The sequence below is a fragment of the Hyla sarda genome, chromosome 2 (genome assembly GCF_029499605.1).
Source record: "Hyla sarda isolate aHylSar1 chromosome 2, aHylSar1.hap1, whole genome shotgun sequence".
Taxonomy (NCBI): domain Eukaryota; kingdom Metazoa; phylum Chordata; class Amphibia; order Anura; family Hylidae; genus Hyla; species Hyla sarda.
The window spans coordinates 354,973,504-354,989,551 of NC_079190.1; the positions used below are offsets into that span (position 1 = coordinate 354,973,504).

Consider the following 16,048-nt stretch of genomic DNA (forward strand, 5'->3'; position numbering starts at 1 on the left):
AAAAAGCCACGTTTTAGACAAAAATTGGCCTTATTCAAGCCAAAACTACGAAGACATGTCTTTGCCATCTTAGCTTGATAAAGTAAATTTTTTAACCAAAATGTTATTTTGTACTTTAATATGAATATGGCATCAAGATGGAATTTTATTTAATACTTTAGCACCTTGGACCCTTTGAATTTTGCTAGTTGGCGGAGAGTCGAAGGAGTACTCCGCTGTAAACATTTTATCCCCTATCCAAAAGGATAGGGGATAAGATGTTAGATTGTGGGCATCCCGGTGCTGGGACCCCTGCAATCTCCGCTGCGGCACGCCTGTCTATCGATGCACAGAGCTTCGTGCTCGATCACTGGCGATGCCGGCCACCACACCCCCTCCATTCACTTCTATGTGAGGAGGCGTGACAGCTATGTATTAGCCATCACACCCCCTCCCATAGACATGAATGGAGGGAACGTGTTGCAAGCTTCCGTGTTCCGGACGCCACCACTGTTGACCCCGGAGATCGCGTGGGTCCCCAGTGGCAGGACCCCTGTGATCTAACATCTTATACCCTATCCTTTGGAAAGGGGATGAGATATTCACAGAGAAGTACCCCTTTAACTTCTTAGGAACGCAGGGCGTACCTGTACCCTGCTCCCGCGATATAACGTGGGGTCACACGGTCCCGGCAGCTAATGAAAGCCGGGACCAGTCGCTTAAACCGATTCTGGTGTTAAGCCTTTAGATGCGCCGATCAAAGTTGATCGCCACGTCTAAAGTGAAACTAAAAGCTTCCCGGCAGCTCAGTCAGGCTGATCGGGACCACTGCGGTTATACTGCGGTGTCCCGATCAGCTGTTAGGATACGAGGAGGGTCTCTACCTGCCTCCTCGCTGTCTGATCGCCGAATGACTGCTCTGTGCATGAGATCCAGGCAGGACCAGTCTAGCGCCAAAAACACTGATTAATGCTATGCTATGGCATAGCACTGATGAGTGTCTGCAATCAGTGTAATGCATGTTAAAGTCCCCTATGGGGGCTATAACATTGCAAAAAAAAAAAGTGGAAACAAAAAGTTAATGGCCCTCATTTGCTATTGCAAACCCGACATGTTTTGTCTGGTTTTGCGCCAGATTCTGTCGCATTGTGCCAGAAATTTTGTCTGTGCCAGAATTTGCGCCAGAATTGAAAAAACACCCACTAACTCTCCATTTTGCTAAGAAAACCCCAAAAAGATGCGTGGTCGCTGGGAAAAGGGGGCGTGTTCTCCGGAAAGGGGCGTGTTCCCGACATTTTCAGAAAAACCCAACATATTTACTACGGTTTCCACATAAAATGTGGTGGATTTGAGCTGAGGAAAACCAGACAGATCAGAGCATGTGTAAAAAAAGCGAAGTGTAGGGAAAGTGGAAAATGTAGGGAGACCTTCGTAAATACTGTGGAAAATAATAAAAAATGGTACGATAAACACATCAGATCACAGCGCTAAAAATTAGCACTCACATCACCCCTTATGCGGAAAAATAAAAAAAGTAATAGGGGTCAAAAGAGGACATTTTTATAAGTCTACATTTTTGTGCATGTAGTCGTGATTTTTACCAGAAGTAAAACAAAATTAAACCTATATAAGTAGGGTATCATTTTAATCGTATGGACCTACAGAATAAAGATAAGGTATCATTTTTTACCAAAAGTTACAAAATGGCGTTTTTTATTTCAATTTTGTCCCACAAATATTTTTTTCCGGTTTTGCCATAAATTAGGTGGTAAAATGATTGATGTCATTACAAAGTAAAATTGGTGGTGCAAAAAATAAGCCATCATATGGGTTTGTAGTTGCAAAATAGAAAAGAGTTATGATTTTTAAAAGGTAAGGAGGAAAAAACGAAAGTGCAAAAATGGAAAAACGCTGAGTCCCTAAGGGGTTATATTGAGCCATATTTGAAAATAGAAACAATGCCCTCAGGGGATATTATTCATTAAAGACAGTGCTGGAAGTGTCTGTAAAGGGAAATTAGCCAAAGCATAGAACAAATGTGTTAAATATTTAGTGGTGGCCATCTTTAAAAAAAAAAAAAAAAAAAAAAAACCTGACTTAATAATGGTGCTGGGTGTCTTTTTTTAAATTTATTATTCAGCTAGTCGGGGGAGAAATAAACTCCCATCACAGTTACTGATAATGGTATATGAAGAAGGTCCTGACACACGGTAAATAACTTCAACACTATTTTATTGAGCTTTCAGCTATCAGCTTGGCGTTACTGCATGCGTTGCGGCTCACCTGAGCCTTTGCTCCTAAAATAAACAAAAAAGAAGAAAACAGCTATGCTAATCATAATGTATCACATACATGATATGTTTAGACTAATATATCTCACAATATGGAATTCCTAATGATGAATATTCAAGTCATTCGCTGTTGGACCTGGGAAAAAGATAAAAAACAATACAATGTCAGAATATTATAAATATTGCGGAATTTCATAATCTCGATTGAGACCTTTAGGGGATAATGGCAAAGAAGTTTCTTAAAGGGGTTCTCCAATGCTTAAACATCTTATCCCCTATCCAAAGGATAGGGGATAAGATGCCTGATCGCGGGAGTCCCGCAGCTGGGGACGCCTGTGATCATGCACGCGGCACCCTGTTTGTAATCAGTCCCCAGAGCGTGTTCGCTCCGGGTCTGATTACGGGCGACTACAGGGCGGGCGGCGTGTGACGTCACGCCTGCATTGGCGTGTGACGTCACACTCCGCCCCGCAATGCAAGCCTACGGGAGGGGGTGTGATAGCTATCACACCCCCTCCCGTAGGCTTGCATTCAGGGGCAGAGCGTGACGTCGCATGGGGGCGCAGGCGTGACGTTACACGCCGCCCGCCCTGCAGTCGCCGGTAATCAGTCCCGGAGCGTGTTCGCTCCAGGGACTGATTATAAACGGGGTGCCGCGTTCATGATCACGGGCGTCCCCAGCTGCGGGACTCCCGAGATCAGGCATCTTATCCCCTATCCTTTGGATAGGGGGATAAGATGTTTAAGCACCGGAGAACCCCTTTAATGTCACAGCCACGTCTAGGGTATTGGACTTGTTCTAAAATCTGAAACCTTAATTGGGCAACTGAGTGTCTGCGGGGAGGTGCGACCCATAGACTGGTTTGAGTGGCATTGGGGCCGCTCTGCCAGTGGGTCGTTTCCCCCCGTGGGCACTGGTGTCGCGGCGGTGGTGGTCGCCGCCCAGAGCTGCGCCATGTTATGCTAGGGACGTTGGGGACCCACACTAAATGGGTGGCCTTGACGTGGCGAGTTGGCTTGTACTTTTTGATCAAAAATGTATACTAACAACCTGTTAGTTTTTGATATTATGCTGAGAGGCAATCAGATCATTATACAAGATCGTAGATGTGCACCATGTCTGTTTTCTACCCGAATTCACACTGTGTTTTCTATCCCCTCCTTTTTTTTTGTTTGAACATGTGCTGCACTCTTCCCCACCCCCTCAGCCCAACCCTATATAAGTAGTAGTTAGCTACACATGGGCCATTTCTTTCCTAGCAGCCTCCCAGTCTGACTGGGAGAGCATGGTAAGTGAGCTATTGCACCTTGTTCACACTGGTGTGGTGCTGTGCGGCGTCCATTGCTGCCGTGGCGCCGTGTCTGCGGGAAGGTGCGACCCATAGACTGGTTTGAGTGGAATTTGGGCCGCTCTGCCAGTGCGTCGTTTCCCCCCGTGGGCACTGGTGTCGCGGCGGTGGTGGTTGCCGCCCAGTGCTGTGCCATTTTATGCTAGGGACGTTGGGGACCCACTCTAAATGGGTGGCCTTGACGTGGCGAGTGGGCTTGTACTTTTTGATCAAAAATGTATACTAACAACCTGTTAGTTTTTGATATTATGCTGAGAAGCAATCAGATCATTATACAAGATCGTAGCTGTGCACCATGTCTGTTTTCTACCCGAATTCACACTGTGTTTTCTATCTCCTCCTTTTTTTTTTTTGTTTGAACATGTGCTGCACTCTTCCCCACCCCCTCAGCCCAACCCTATATAAGTAGTAGTTAGCTACACATGGGCCATTTCTTTCCTAGCAGCCTCCCAGTCTGACTGGGAGAGCATGGTAAGTGAGCTATTGCACCTTGTTCACACTGGTGTGGTGCTGTGCGGCGTCCGTTGCAGCCGTGGCGCCGTGTCTGCGGGAAGGTGCGACCCATAGACTGGTTTGAGTGGCATTGGGGCCGCTCTGCCAGTGGGTCGTTTCCCCCCCGTGGGCACTGGTGTCACGGCGGTGGTGGTCGCCGCCCAGTGCTGTGCCATTTTATGCTAGGGACGTTGGGGACCCACTCTAAATGGGTGGCCTTGACGTGGCGAGTGGGCTTGTACTTTTTGATCAAAAATGTATACTAACAACCTGTTAGTTTTTGATATTATGCTGAGAAGCAATCAGATCATTATACAAGATTGTAGATGTGCACCATGTCTGTTTTCTACCCGAATTCAGATCAAGGATTTATGTTGACTCAAACAATCTTTCATCCGTTGTGAGGTTTCTCCAATGTATAAAAGTCCACATGGACATTTTAATGCATATATGACATTGGATGAATCGCACGTAAAATGGCCTTTAATTTCAAATGGTATTCCTCTGTATGAATGGAAGATCTGGTCTCCCTTCACTACACTCGAACAATGAGTGCAATGCAAGCACGGGAAGGTGCCGTTTTTAGGAGCAGATATAAACTGTTGATGTGGTTTTTTACGGGTGCTTCCGATATCAGCTTGAACTAAATTATTTCTGATACTTGAGGCTTTCTTATTGCAACAGATAGGCATACTCGTGAATTCCTTAATGTGAGGAAAGGCTTCTCTTAAGATTTGCCAGTGTTTACGTACCACTTCATCAATTTTATTATTGAATGGATGGAATTTGTGTATGAAGTATATGCGCGGTTGTTCTGCTTTAGGTATCTTGTAAAGACTCAATTTCTGCTACTTTTAATAAACGAGAAGGACAATCCTATTCAGGAATTTATTCTCCATCTCATTTATTCTTATCTCCTGTGTCTCAGGTTTGGAGACAATACGGCTCACTCGCTGAAACTGTGATTTCGGAATCACTCTCTTGGTAGTATGTGCATGATTGCTGGCATAATGTAGAATACTATTTTTATCCGCAGTTTTAGTGTATAGATCGATAACTAGTAAATCCTTCTCGTTTTTACTGACAGTTGTGTCTAGGAAATTCACTTGATCCTGATTTACTGTCATAGTGAAGTTGAGTTCTGGCCATACTCCATTTATCTCATCCATGAAATCCTTTAGTGTTGGACGTGGCCCCACCCATACACAGAATATGTCGTCAATAAAGCGATACCAAGCCTTGGCATACTGTTTAAATAAGCTGTGTGTATAAACAAAATGTTCCTCAAAAAATGACATATATGAATTTGCGTATGGGGGGGGAGCACATTCGCCCCCCCATGCAGATCCTCGCTGTAAAAATGATCTTGAAAGAGAAAGTAGTTGTAGTGTAAAATCAGATTTAACATATCGAGAAAAAATTCTCTCACTGCCTGAATCCCCTTTTGATGCTCGAAGATGACGTGTAGAGACTCTCTACATCTATTGTGACTAACCACGTTTCTTTCTGTAATGGTCCAATTTCTTTAATTCTAGTAAGAAAGTGTGAAGTATCTAACAAAAAGGATTTTGTAGTCTTAATTAATAGAGTCAAGGCCTTTTTGAGGGTCAAGGAAAGTGGTGTCAAGATGGAGTCGTTAGAAGCGACTATGGGGCGGCCAGGTGGGTCCACAAGGTATTTGGGGATTTTTGGCAGTATATATATTAGGGACAACAGGATTCTCATTTATCAAATATTTAGCTAGTTTGGTATCAATTACCCCTAAACCCTGATAATGGGTTATAAGATCTTTAATTTTTTGGTTAGGGTCAGACTCATCCTTCCTATAGGTAACCTGATCACATAATTGTCTATGTATCTCGCTAACATAGGTGGTGTGGTCCATGATAACTATGGCACTTCCTTTGTCAGCAGGATTCAAAATCAAATCGGGGTAATTTTTCAATAACTCAAGAGCACTTTTTTCTCTTATAGTAAGATTATGATTTATGGGAAAATCTCCTTTTAAAATATGATCCATAATCTTCCCCGTATCCCGATTCACTTGTTGTAGTTTTTTGTTTATTTTAGGAACATGTCTTGCATACACCATAAGTTGCATGTTGTAACGCCCATTTTTTGTGATGCTATAAGATGTAATTTCTGTTGTGTGTAAACAGCTGTTGAGAAAGGCTCAGGTGAGCCGCAACACGTGCAGTAATGCCAAGCTGAAAGCTCAATAAAATAGTGTTGAAGCTATTTACCATGTGCCAGGACCTTCTTCATATACCTTTGTGATACTTCCTCTTGCACCGGACACAAGCCGCAGTGCCGACTGCCTTTTTAATTAATTTGATTCTCCGGTTCGTGCACCGGCAGGCGCTCATGTCAGCCACGCTCTCCTACAGCCAAAAGGACGCCGCAAGAATATTGCAGGAAGTCACTGCTTTTTTGGATTTCCTAAAGATTCCGTCATGTGAATACAAACCCCTGGACTTGGAACTGATTGCATATGATTTACACGATACTACACTTGCGGAATATCACCGGTCAGAAAAAATTCCCCGGGGTCTGCGAGTGAAATTTAGTCCTTCTTTTTTCTCGGACGACCAGTAATATTGTCAACACTTTGAGAGGATCATTAATAAATGTTGATCGGACTTGATGCTATTAACCATTTCTTGCTTACAGCATGCTATTTGCACTATTAAGGAACAGGTTAACAACAGCAGTTGAATTGCAGTTGCATGATTCTATGAACAGTGAGGAGTTTTCTGCTTTAAAAAGTGCCACGGATACCTTGTTAACCTCTTACGGCAGTGAATTGGAGACCAAGAAAAGAAAAAAATTCATTCGCGTTACAGAGGACTACATACAAAATAAAGTTTATAGATGGCAGGAATCTCAAGATTACTTGGGACCCAGAGGAGGATATCGTTCCTCGAGCTACAGTAGCGACCGTACACATAGTCAAGGCCGCCGCCCTTTTCATTGGAGAGGCAGACCACCGCGAAGAGGAGACGGGCAGGACACCACCACCCGAGATCCTACCGCTTTAGGGACACTAAACAGATCCCAGGTAGGGATGCTTCATTGATTGTTAATATTTCTTCAAAGAACTTAACCCCAGAACAAATGAGTGTTCTGGAGAAGGGACTTTAATTTTGTATGGAAAATAGATTTGATACATTTCAGATGGAGATTGATCTAGCTCGGTTGTTCTGCAATATACGTCTCAAAACATATTTTGCTAATAAGACTGAATTGATACCGATGGTTGCTAGTGGTAACGGCAATACTTTATATCTTGATGACTAATCTTAAACTCAAGAGCACTTTTAATCCACCTAAAACTGAACATGCTGTAGAAACATTTGTACAACTAGTGAAACGGGATACGGGGATGATTATGTATCATATTTTAAAAGGAGATTTTCCCATACATCATAATCTTACTATAAAAAAAAAAATGCTCTTGAGTTATTGAAAAATGACCCCGATTTTATGGTGAAGCCTGCGGACAAAGGCTGTGCGGTAGTTATCATGGACTGCACCGCCTATATTAGCGAGATACGTAGACAATTATATGATCAGGTTACCTATAAGAAGGTTGAGGCTGACCCTACCCCTTTGATAAAACAAAAAATTAAAGATCGTATAACCCATTAACAGGATTTAGGGGTAATTGATACCAAACTAGCCAAATATTTGATAAATGAGAATCTTGTTGTCCCTGTAATATATATACTACCAAAAATCCACGAACGCCTTGTGGACCCACCTGGCTGCCCCATAGTCGCTTCTAACAACTCCATCTTTACACCACTGTCCTTGACCCTCGAAAAGGCCTTGACTCCATTAATTAAGACTGCAGCAAAATACAACTCATCCCCTATCCACAGGGGGGGATAAGTGTTTGATTGCAGGGGGTCCAACCACTGGGACCCCCCACGATCTCCCGTGCAGGAAGCGTGCCGACCGCAGCGTGACGTAGCGGCCGACATGCCTCCTCCATGTATCTCTATGGGAGAGGGGGTGTGGACGGGGCGTACCGTTGACCTCAGAAAGGTCAACGCTACGTGCATTAGCCACTCACATAGAGTGGCAATGCGTTTGGGAGATCACGGGGGGGGGGGGGCTGGGGCGGTTACGGACGGACGTGTCCCAGCGGTCAGACCAGATGAAAGATCGTTTAGGTCAACATAAATCCATGATCTGGTGCAAGAATTTGTTACTCCCCATACCACACCACTTCCATGACAAGTAGTCCAGTTAAAGGGGTTATCCAGGAAAAAACTTTTTTTTTATATCAACTGGCTGAAAGTTAAACAGATTTGTAAATTACTTATATTAAAAAATCTTAATCCTTTCAGTACTTATGAGCTTCTGAAGTTAAGGTTGTTCTTTTCTGTCTAAGTGTCTCGAGAACCACCCAGTTTAGAAGCAAATCCCCATAGCAAACCTCTTCTAAACTGGGCGTTTCCCGAGACACGTGTCATCAGAGAGTACTTAGACAGAAAAGAAGAACCTTAACTTCAGAAGCTCATAAGTACTGAAAGGTTTAAGATTTTTTAATAGAAGTAATTTACAAATCTGTTTAACTTTCTGGAGCCAGTTGATATATATATATATATCTATATCTATAAAAAGTTTTTTCCTGGATAACCCCTTTAAGGTTTCAGATTTTAGAACAAGTCCAATTCCCTAGACGGCGACATTAAAAAAAAACTTCTTCTTTGCCGTGAGGCATATTGGATTCATACCGTAAATACATTATCCCCTAAAGGTCTCAATCGAGATTACGAAATTTCGCAATATTTATAATATTCTGACATTCTATAGTTTTTTATCTTTTTCCCAGGTTCAACAGAGAATGACTTGAATATTCATCATTAGGAATTCCATATTGGGAGATATATTAGTCTAAACATAACATGTATGTGATACATTATGATTAGCATAGCTGTTTTCGTCTTTTTTGTTTATTTTAGTAGCATGTCTTGCACATAACATAAGTTGCACGTTGTAACGCCCATTTTTTGTGATGCTTTAAGATGTCATTTCCGTTGTGTGTAATCAGCTGTTGAGAAAGCTTAGGTGAGCCGCAACGCGTGCAGTAACGCCAAGCTGATAGCTGAAAGCTCAATAAAATAGTGTTGAAGCTATTTACCGTGTGCCAGGACCTTCTTCATATACCTTTGTGATACTTCCTTGTGCACCGGACACAAACAGCAGTGCCGACTGCGCTTTTTCATTCCGTTACTGATAATGATTACACAACTCTAGGCACCTAGTTATAATGGATTTAGTGACAATTCAGCCTCCCCGACTGTATACTTATAGTCTCTTCTGTTATTTAGGAGAATAGAGATAAGGATTATTACACTGTCATCCCAGCAGACAGAGATGGTACTGGCTTTGACTGCCAATGTGATGCTGTGCTGATGCATCATGGGATTTGAAAGAGAGAAAGTGCATTTTGAAATCTGATCTGTCAAGATGGTGGCTGATCAGTCATATAACCCAGCTGCAGTAATGAAATGGGTTAATATAGCTACACTGGAATGAAACAGATAACACTGCAGGAAAGGTGGCAGTGAGTGTGCATTATATGGGCAAAAGAGTGCTTCAGATGAATTTAGTACATACATTTGAAACAGGTACCAAATCTGTTAAGTGTCATTTATGAATGATAACACTGAATTCTAGTACATAAATATTACTCCATTTATTTATTAGGTACATTTTGTATTAATATCAATAGAACAACAGCTAATCCAACTATGATATATGATTCCTTATGTTCTGAGATAAATATGAGTAAAAACTTGCTATAAGGTGAAAAGGTCCATAAAAAGCTTATATATGTAATAGATATATAGCATGTCAATTTATGTTGCTAATCTGCTGGGGAAACACTGTGGATCTTCCTCATATCTGACATGTGAAAGTATATGGTTCCTGTAGTGTTACCAGCATAAACTAACCTTTTTTCCTTCTCCATAAATAAGTGGGAACTTCATATCATCTTCTTCAATAGTTTTATAAGCCCTGTAAAGAAAGAAAGAGAATGAATATAAACATTTCAAAGTTAAAATGGATATTTCTTAAATTAAACTCCACTCAAAATTAAAGCTTAGTTGTGATCTTGGGAGGAAGTGTTATGTATGTTCACATGGCAGAATGCCACACAGTCCCACTGATTTCTATGGGATTCTGCTGCTTTGTTCACATGACAGAATTTCCGCAACATCTGGCTAGTGCTGGGCGGCATACCGAATACCGAAATTTTTCCATATCGCAATACAGGTTGGGCCCCTCCCCCCCTCGAATGACTTAATTATCAGCCGCAGCGCGCTGTCCTCACATCGGGGAACCAATCATATATCACCCGCTGGCGCTGTTCTGCTTCTCTTCCCCCACCCCGCTGGGTTTATCTGCAAAATGCTGTGCTGCCCCCACATCGGGGAACTAATCATATGTCACCTCGTCATCCTGTGAGTTGCGGGCCGCCAGTGCTGGAAATCTGTACTGTACTACATATTCCTTGTGCCCGGGCTCCAAAAACAAACAAAATTAACTTCAACTCACCTTTCTACGTTCCCCCGTCATCGCTCGGGGGAACGGCCTCACGCTGGGGATGGGAACGTCACAGAGCTGTCAGCCTATCACTGGCTGCAGAGATGTCCCGCCTCGGTCGGTTATCGGCTGAGCGCACTGTCATGTAAGGAGCCGGACGGCTTCTTACATGACAGTGCGCTCAGCCTATCACTGGCTGCAGCGATGTCCCACCTCGGTCGGTGATAGGCTGAGCGCACTGTCATGTAAGGAGCCGGACGGCTCCTTACATGACAGTGCACTCAGCCTATCACCGACTGAGGCGGGACATCGCTGCAGCCGGTGATAGGCTGAGCGCACTGTCATCCCATCCCCAGAGTGAGGCCGGTACCGGAGCAAAGTGGGAAGGTGAGTTAAAGTAAAAATTTTTTTGTTTATTTTTGCAGCCCGGGCACAAGCAATATGTAGTACAGTACAGATTTCCAGTGCCGGTAGCCCGCTACTCACAGGAGGATGAGGTGACACATCATTAGTTCCCCTATGTGGGAGACAGCGCAGCGCTCGGCTTATAAACCCAGCGGGGGGGGGGGGGGGTTGTGGGTTATAGAAGCAGCGCCCACTGGTCACATGATTGGGGTAGTGGCATCCGCTAAAGCATTGAACTTGTTTAATGTTTTTGCTGATTCTGCTTGAATGTTGCCATCCATTTCTGGGTGCTTTTTCACATATGTTTGGGGTCATTGTCCTCCTGGAAGACCCAAGCTCCCAGACGCAAACCCAGCTTTCTGACACTGAGCTGTACAGTGCGACCCAAAATCCGTTGGTAATCCTCAGATTTCATGATGCCTTGCACACATTCAAGGTCACCAGTGCCAGAGGCAGCAAAACAACCCCAAAACATCATTATACATTCACTATATTTCACTGTAGGTACTGTGTTCTCTTCTTTGTAGTCCTCATTCCGTTTTCGGTAAACAGTAGAATGATGTGCTTTACCAAAAAGCTTTATCTTGGTCTCAGATGTTTACCCAGAAGGATTTTGGCTTACTCAAGTTCATTTTGGCAAAATGTAGTCTTGCTTTCTAATGTCTTTGTGTCAGCAGTGGGGTCCTCCTGGGTCTCCTGCCATAGCGCTAAATAGCCCAAAATAGCAGTATGCATGCTTAAATGCCACTCCTTTCAGATGGAAGATTTGGGCCACCTGTTGTTGTAACATAGTTCATAAGGTTGAAAAAAGACCAGAGTCCATCAAGTTCAACCTATAACCCTAATGAGTCCCTACTGAATAGATTCTGAGGAAGGCAAAAACCCTCATACTAGAGGTAAAAATTCCTTCCCGACTCCAATATGGCAGTCAGAATAAATCAATGGATCAATGTTCCCTATAAATCTAGTATACATAACCAGCGACAGGGACGTGCACAGGAATTTTGAGGGGCAGGGGCTCAATGTGAAAAAAAGGGCACACCCGATCCATATGCAACTCCCTAGACCAGTGTTAACCCAAGCACGGTCCTTAAAGGACAACTGCAGCCAAAATTTAACTTATCCCCTATCCACAGGATAGGGGGTAAGTGTTTGATCGCGGGGGGTCCGACTGCTGGGCCCCCCAGTGATCTCCTGTACGGGGCCGTGGCTCTCCCGTGCAGGGGGCATGCCAGCCGCAGTATGACGTTGTGGCCGACATGCCCCCTCCATACATCTCTATGGGAGAGGCGGGGAGGCAGCGTTCATGCCTCCCCGCCTCCCCCATAGAACTGTATGGGGACGCGGCGGCGACTGGGCAAAAACCGTAGAGCTCAGAGCTCGACGCTACGCGCATTAGCGCTCACAATGAGCGCTAATGCCGGTGCCCCGTTAGGGAGATCGCGGGGGGTCCCAGCAGTCGGACCCCCTGCGATCAAACACTTATCCCCTCTCTTGTGGACAAGGGATAAGTTAAATTTGGCTGCAGTTGTCCTTTAAATACCCCCAACAGGTCATGTTATCAGGTGATATAGTTGTAGAGATGCCTGATGCACAGACCAGAATTATATCACCTGTGAAAGACTAAGGGAATCTTGAAAACATGACCTGTTAGGGGGACTTGAGGACCGCGCTTGGGAAATCTACAGGATAGAGGACAAGTGTTTGACCCCCGCGATCTCCCTAACGGGGCCCCCGCATTAGCACTCAGTGAAAGGTCGACAGTTACGCACCCTCCCCGCCCTGTCCCCATACAGTTCTATGGGAGAGGCCGGGAGGCACAAACGCTGCCTCCCCGCTTCTCCGATTGAACTACATGGAGGAGGCGTGTCAGCTGTGATGTCACACCGCGGCTGGCACGCCCCCTGCGCGGCAGAGCTGTGGCCCCGTGCATGAGATTGCGGGGGGGCTCGGCGTTTGGACCCCCCGCGATCAAACACTTATCCCCTTTAACACACCATGCACAGCTCACCCGTTGCACTGATATAGCTTTTCTGTCCTCCGTTCCGGCCTTCTTTCTGCTTCCTGTGCACAGATCGAAACACTGCAATGAACTTATTGCCGGGCGCAGCGATTTCCCGTCTTGACCAATGATACAATGAGCGCAGGGTCATATAACAGGCCAAGGCTCCTTATATGACATGCGCTCAGCCTATTACCGACCGAGGTGGGACCTCACTGCGGCTGGAGATAAGCTCATGGCAGTGTCCTGGTGCTGTCCACACCTCGAGTTACACTGGGTCTGGTGCTACATAAGCTGCATATGGACTATGCTCAGTTATCAGCTGTGGACAGTTCCAGGAGTGGGGAGAAAGGAGCCCTGTTAAAAGGGTACTCTGGTGGAAAACATTATTTTTTTTTTTAATCAACTGGTCCCAAAAAGTTAAACAGATTTGTAAATTACTTCTATTAAAAAAATCTTTACCCTTCCAGTACTTATTAGCAGCTATATACTACAGAGGAAATTCTTTTCTTTATGAATTTCTTTTTGTCTTGTCCACAGTGCTCTCTTCTGACACCTGATGCCTGTATCAGGAACTGTCCAGAGCAGGAGAAAATCCCCATAGCAAACCTCTCCTGCTCTGGACAGTTCCTGTCATGGACAGAGGTGTCAGCAGAGAGCAGTGTGGACAGGACAAAAAAGAAATTTAAAAAGAAAAGAATTTCCTCTGTAGCATACAGCTGCTATATTATTAAATTGCAGTCATTTAGAAATCTGTTTAACTTTCTGGCACCAGTTCTTAAAAAAAAAGAAGTACCCCTTTAAGGTATTTAGAAGCCAAATTTGTTCTGCACAATAGTTATTTATCATAAGCAACGGAGTTGTGCTTTAAATGTAGGCACTATATAAATAAAATTATTATTATTAACACAAATACAGTGTGAATCCAGCCATTGGGATTTTGCTACAGATTTTTTTGCTGCAGATTTTATACTGTTGAATTACCAGCAGAAATTCTGCAGCAAAATGGGGGAGATTTATCATAACCTGTCCAGAGGAAAAGTTGTCCAGTTGCCCATAGCAACCAATCAGATCGCTTCTTTCATTTTTAACAGGGCCTCTGAAAGCAGCGATCTGATTGGTTGCTATGGGCAACTTTTCCTCTGGACAGGTCCACAAGAAAGGTGGGACAGTACAAAGATTGTAGGGACTGATGATGTGGGGAAGATACAGATGTGAAATGGCATTATAGGGGCACAGGTGGGTAACACTATTGGTTTATAGTAGGGATGCACCGATATATCGGCGGCCGAAAATAGCTATTTTGGGGAAATGCCGAAACAACAAAAAATTTGCCGATAATGACCCACCTCCCCTGCCCGCCCACCGCACAAGTTACAAACACTGCCAGTGCCAGAGGCGTAGCCTGGGGGGTGCAGGGGGGGGGTGGCCACACCGGGCTCAACATCTGGGGGGGCGCGCTCTCCGGGATAGGAATACTTCTTTTTTTGTGCCCGGGCCGGCTCCCGTGTGTGGCTGCAGGCAGGGGCCGACCAGAGCATATAAAAACTAATACTGTATGTATACTAAAAACCAGGGGGCCTCCAGCTGTTGTGAAACTACAACTCCCAGCATGCCCGGACCGGCAAATTATTAGTTTTTATATGCTCTGGTCGGCCCCCGCCTGCAGCCACACACGGGAGCCGGCCCGGGCACATAAAAAGAAGTATTCCTATCCCGGACATCCCTGTGTCCCGAAAAATCTTTTTGGGACATAAGGATGTCCGCCGGTCACTCACCATTCCCCGGCGTACTCCTGCGATCCTCCTTCGGTCCTTCGCTTCTCCGCCTCTATGGTTGTACGTACAACCATAGAGAAGCAGGAGGACCATCGCAGGATCATCGCGGGAGAACGCACGCCGGCCGGGGCCTGGTAAGTGACCGGCGGCGCGTCATCTTCTTCAGTGTTCCAGTCACCGCTCCTCCGGTCCCGGCACCTACTGCTATGGTCCATAGGCCATAGCAGTAGATGTGACCCCGGGCCGGAGGAGCGGTGACCGGCACACTGTGGGGGGCAGCAGAACAGACATACAGCCTCCAGCCATACACTGTATATGGCTGGAAGCTGTATGTCTGTGGGGTTGGGGGAAGCTGCCTACTATTGTGGGGGAACTGCTGACCTAATGTGGGGGGGAGCTGCCTAATATTGTTGGGGGGGAGCTGCCTAATATTTTGGGGGGGAGCTGCCTACAAATGTGGGGGGAGCTGCCTAATATTGTTGGGGGGAACTGCCTACTATTGTGGGGGAAATGCTGACCTAATGTGGGGGAGCTGCCTACTATTGTGGGGGAACTGCTACTATTGTGGGGGAGCTGCCTACTATTGTTGGGGAGCTGCCTATGAATGTGGGGGAGCTGACTACTATTGTGGGGGAGCTGCCTACTATTGTTGGGGAGCTGCCTACTATTTTGGGGGAGCTGCCTACTATTGTGGGGGAGCTGCCTATTAATGTGGGGGAGCTGCCTACTATTGTGGGGGAGCTGCCTATTAACCCCTTAACGACGCAGGACGTATATTTACGTCCTGCGCCGGCTCCCGCGATATGAAGCGGGATCGCGCCGCGATCCCGCATCATATCGCGTCGGTCCCGGCGCTCATCAACGGCCGGGACCCGTGGCTAATACCACACATCGCCGAAAGTGACCCGGCTGCTCAGTCGGGCTGTTCGGGACCGCCGCGGTGAAACCGCGGCGTCCCGAACAGCTGACCGGACACCGGGAGGGCGCTTACCTGCCTCCTCGGTGTCCCATTGGCAAATGACTGCTCCGTGCCTGAGATCCAGGCAGGAGCAGTCAAGCGCCGATAACACTGATCACAGGCGTGTTAATACACGCTTGTGATCTGTGTAAAAGATCAGTGTGTGCAGTGTTATAGGTCCCTATGGGACCTATAACACTGCAAAAAAAATGTAAAAAAAAAGTGTTAATAAAGGT

General features: G+C 45.4%; 1 protein-coding gene across 1 annotated transcript in view; it reads right to left on the reverse strand.

Moving 5' to 3' along the window:
* Nucleotides 1-16,048, reverse strand: part of PPM1J (protein phosphatase, Mg2+/Mn2+ dependent 1J) — a 113,551-nt gene that overhangs the window by 21,149 nt on the left and 76,354 nt on the right. The window contains exon 7 of the mRNA XM_056558300.1: nt 10,078-10,141. Within this exon, the coding sequence (XP_056414275.1) occupies nt 10,078-10,141 (64 nt within the window). The remainder of the gene's footprint in view (nt 1-10,077; nt 10,142-16,048) is intronic.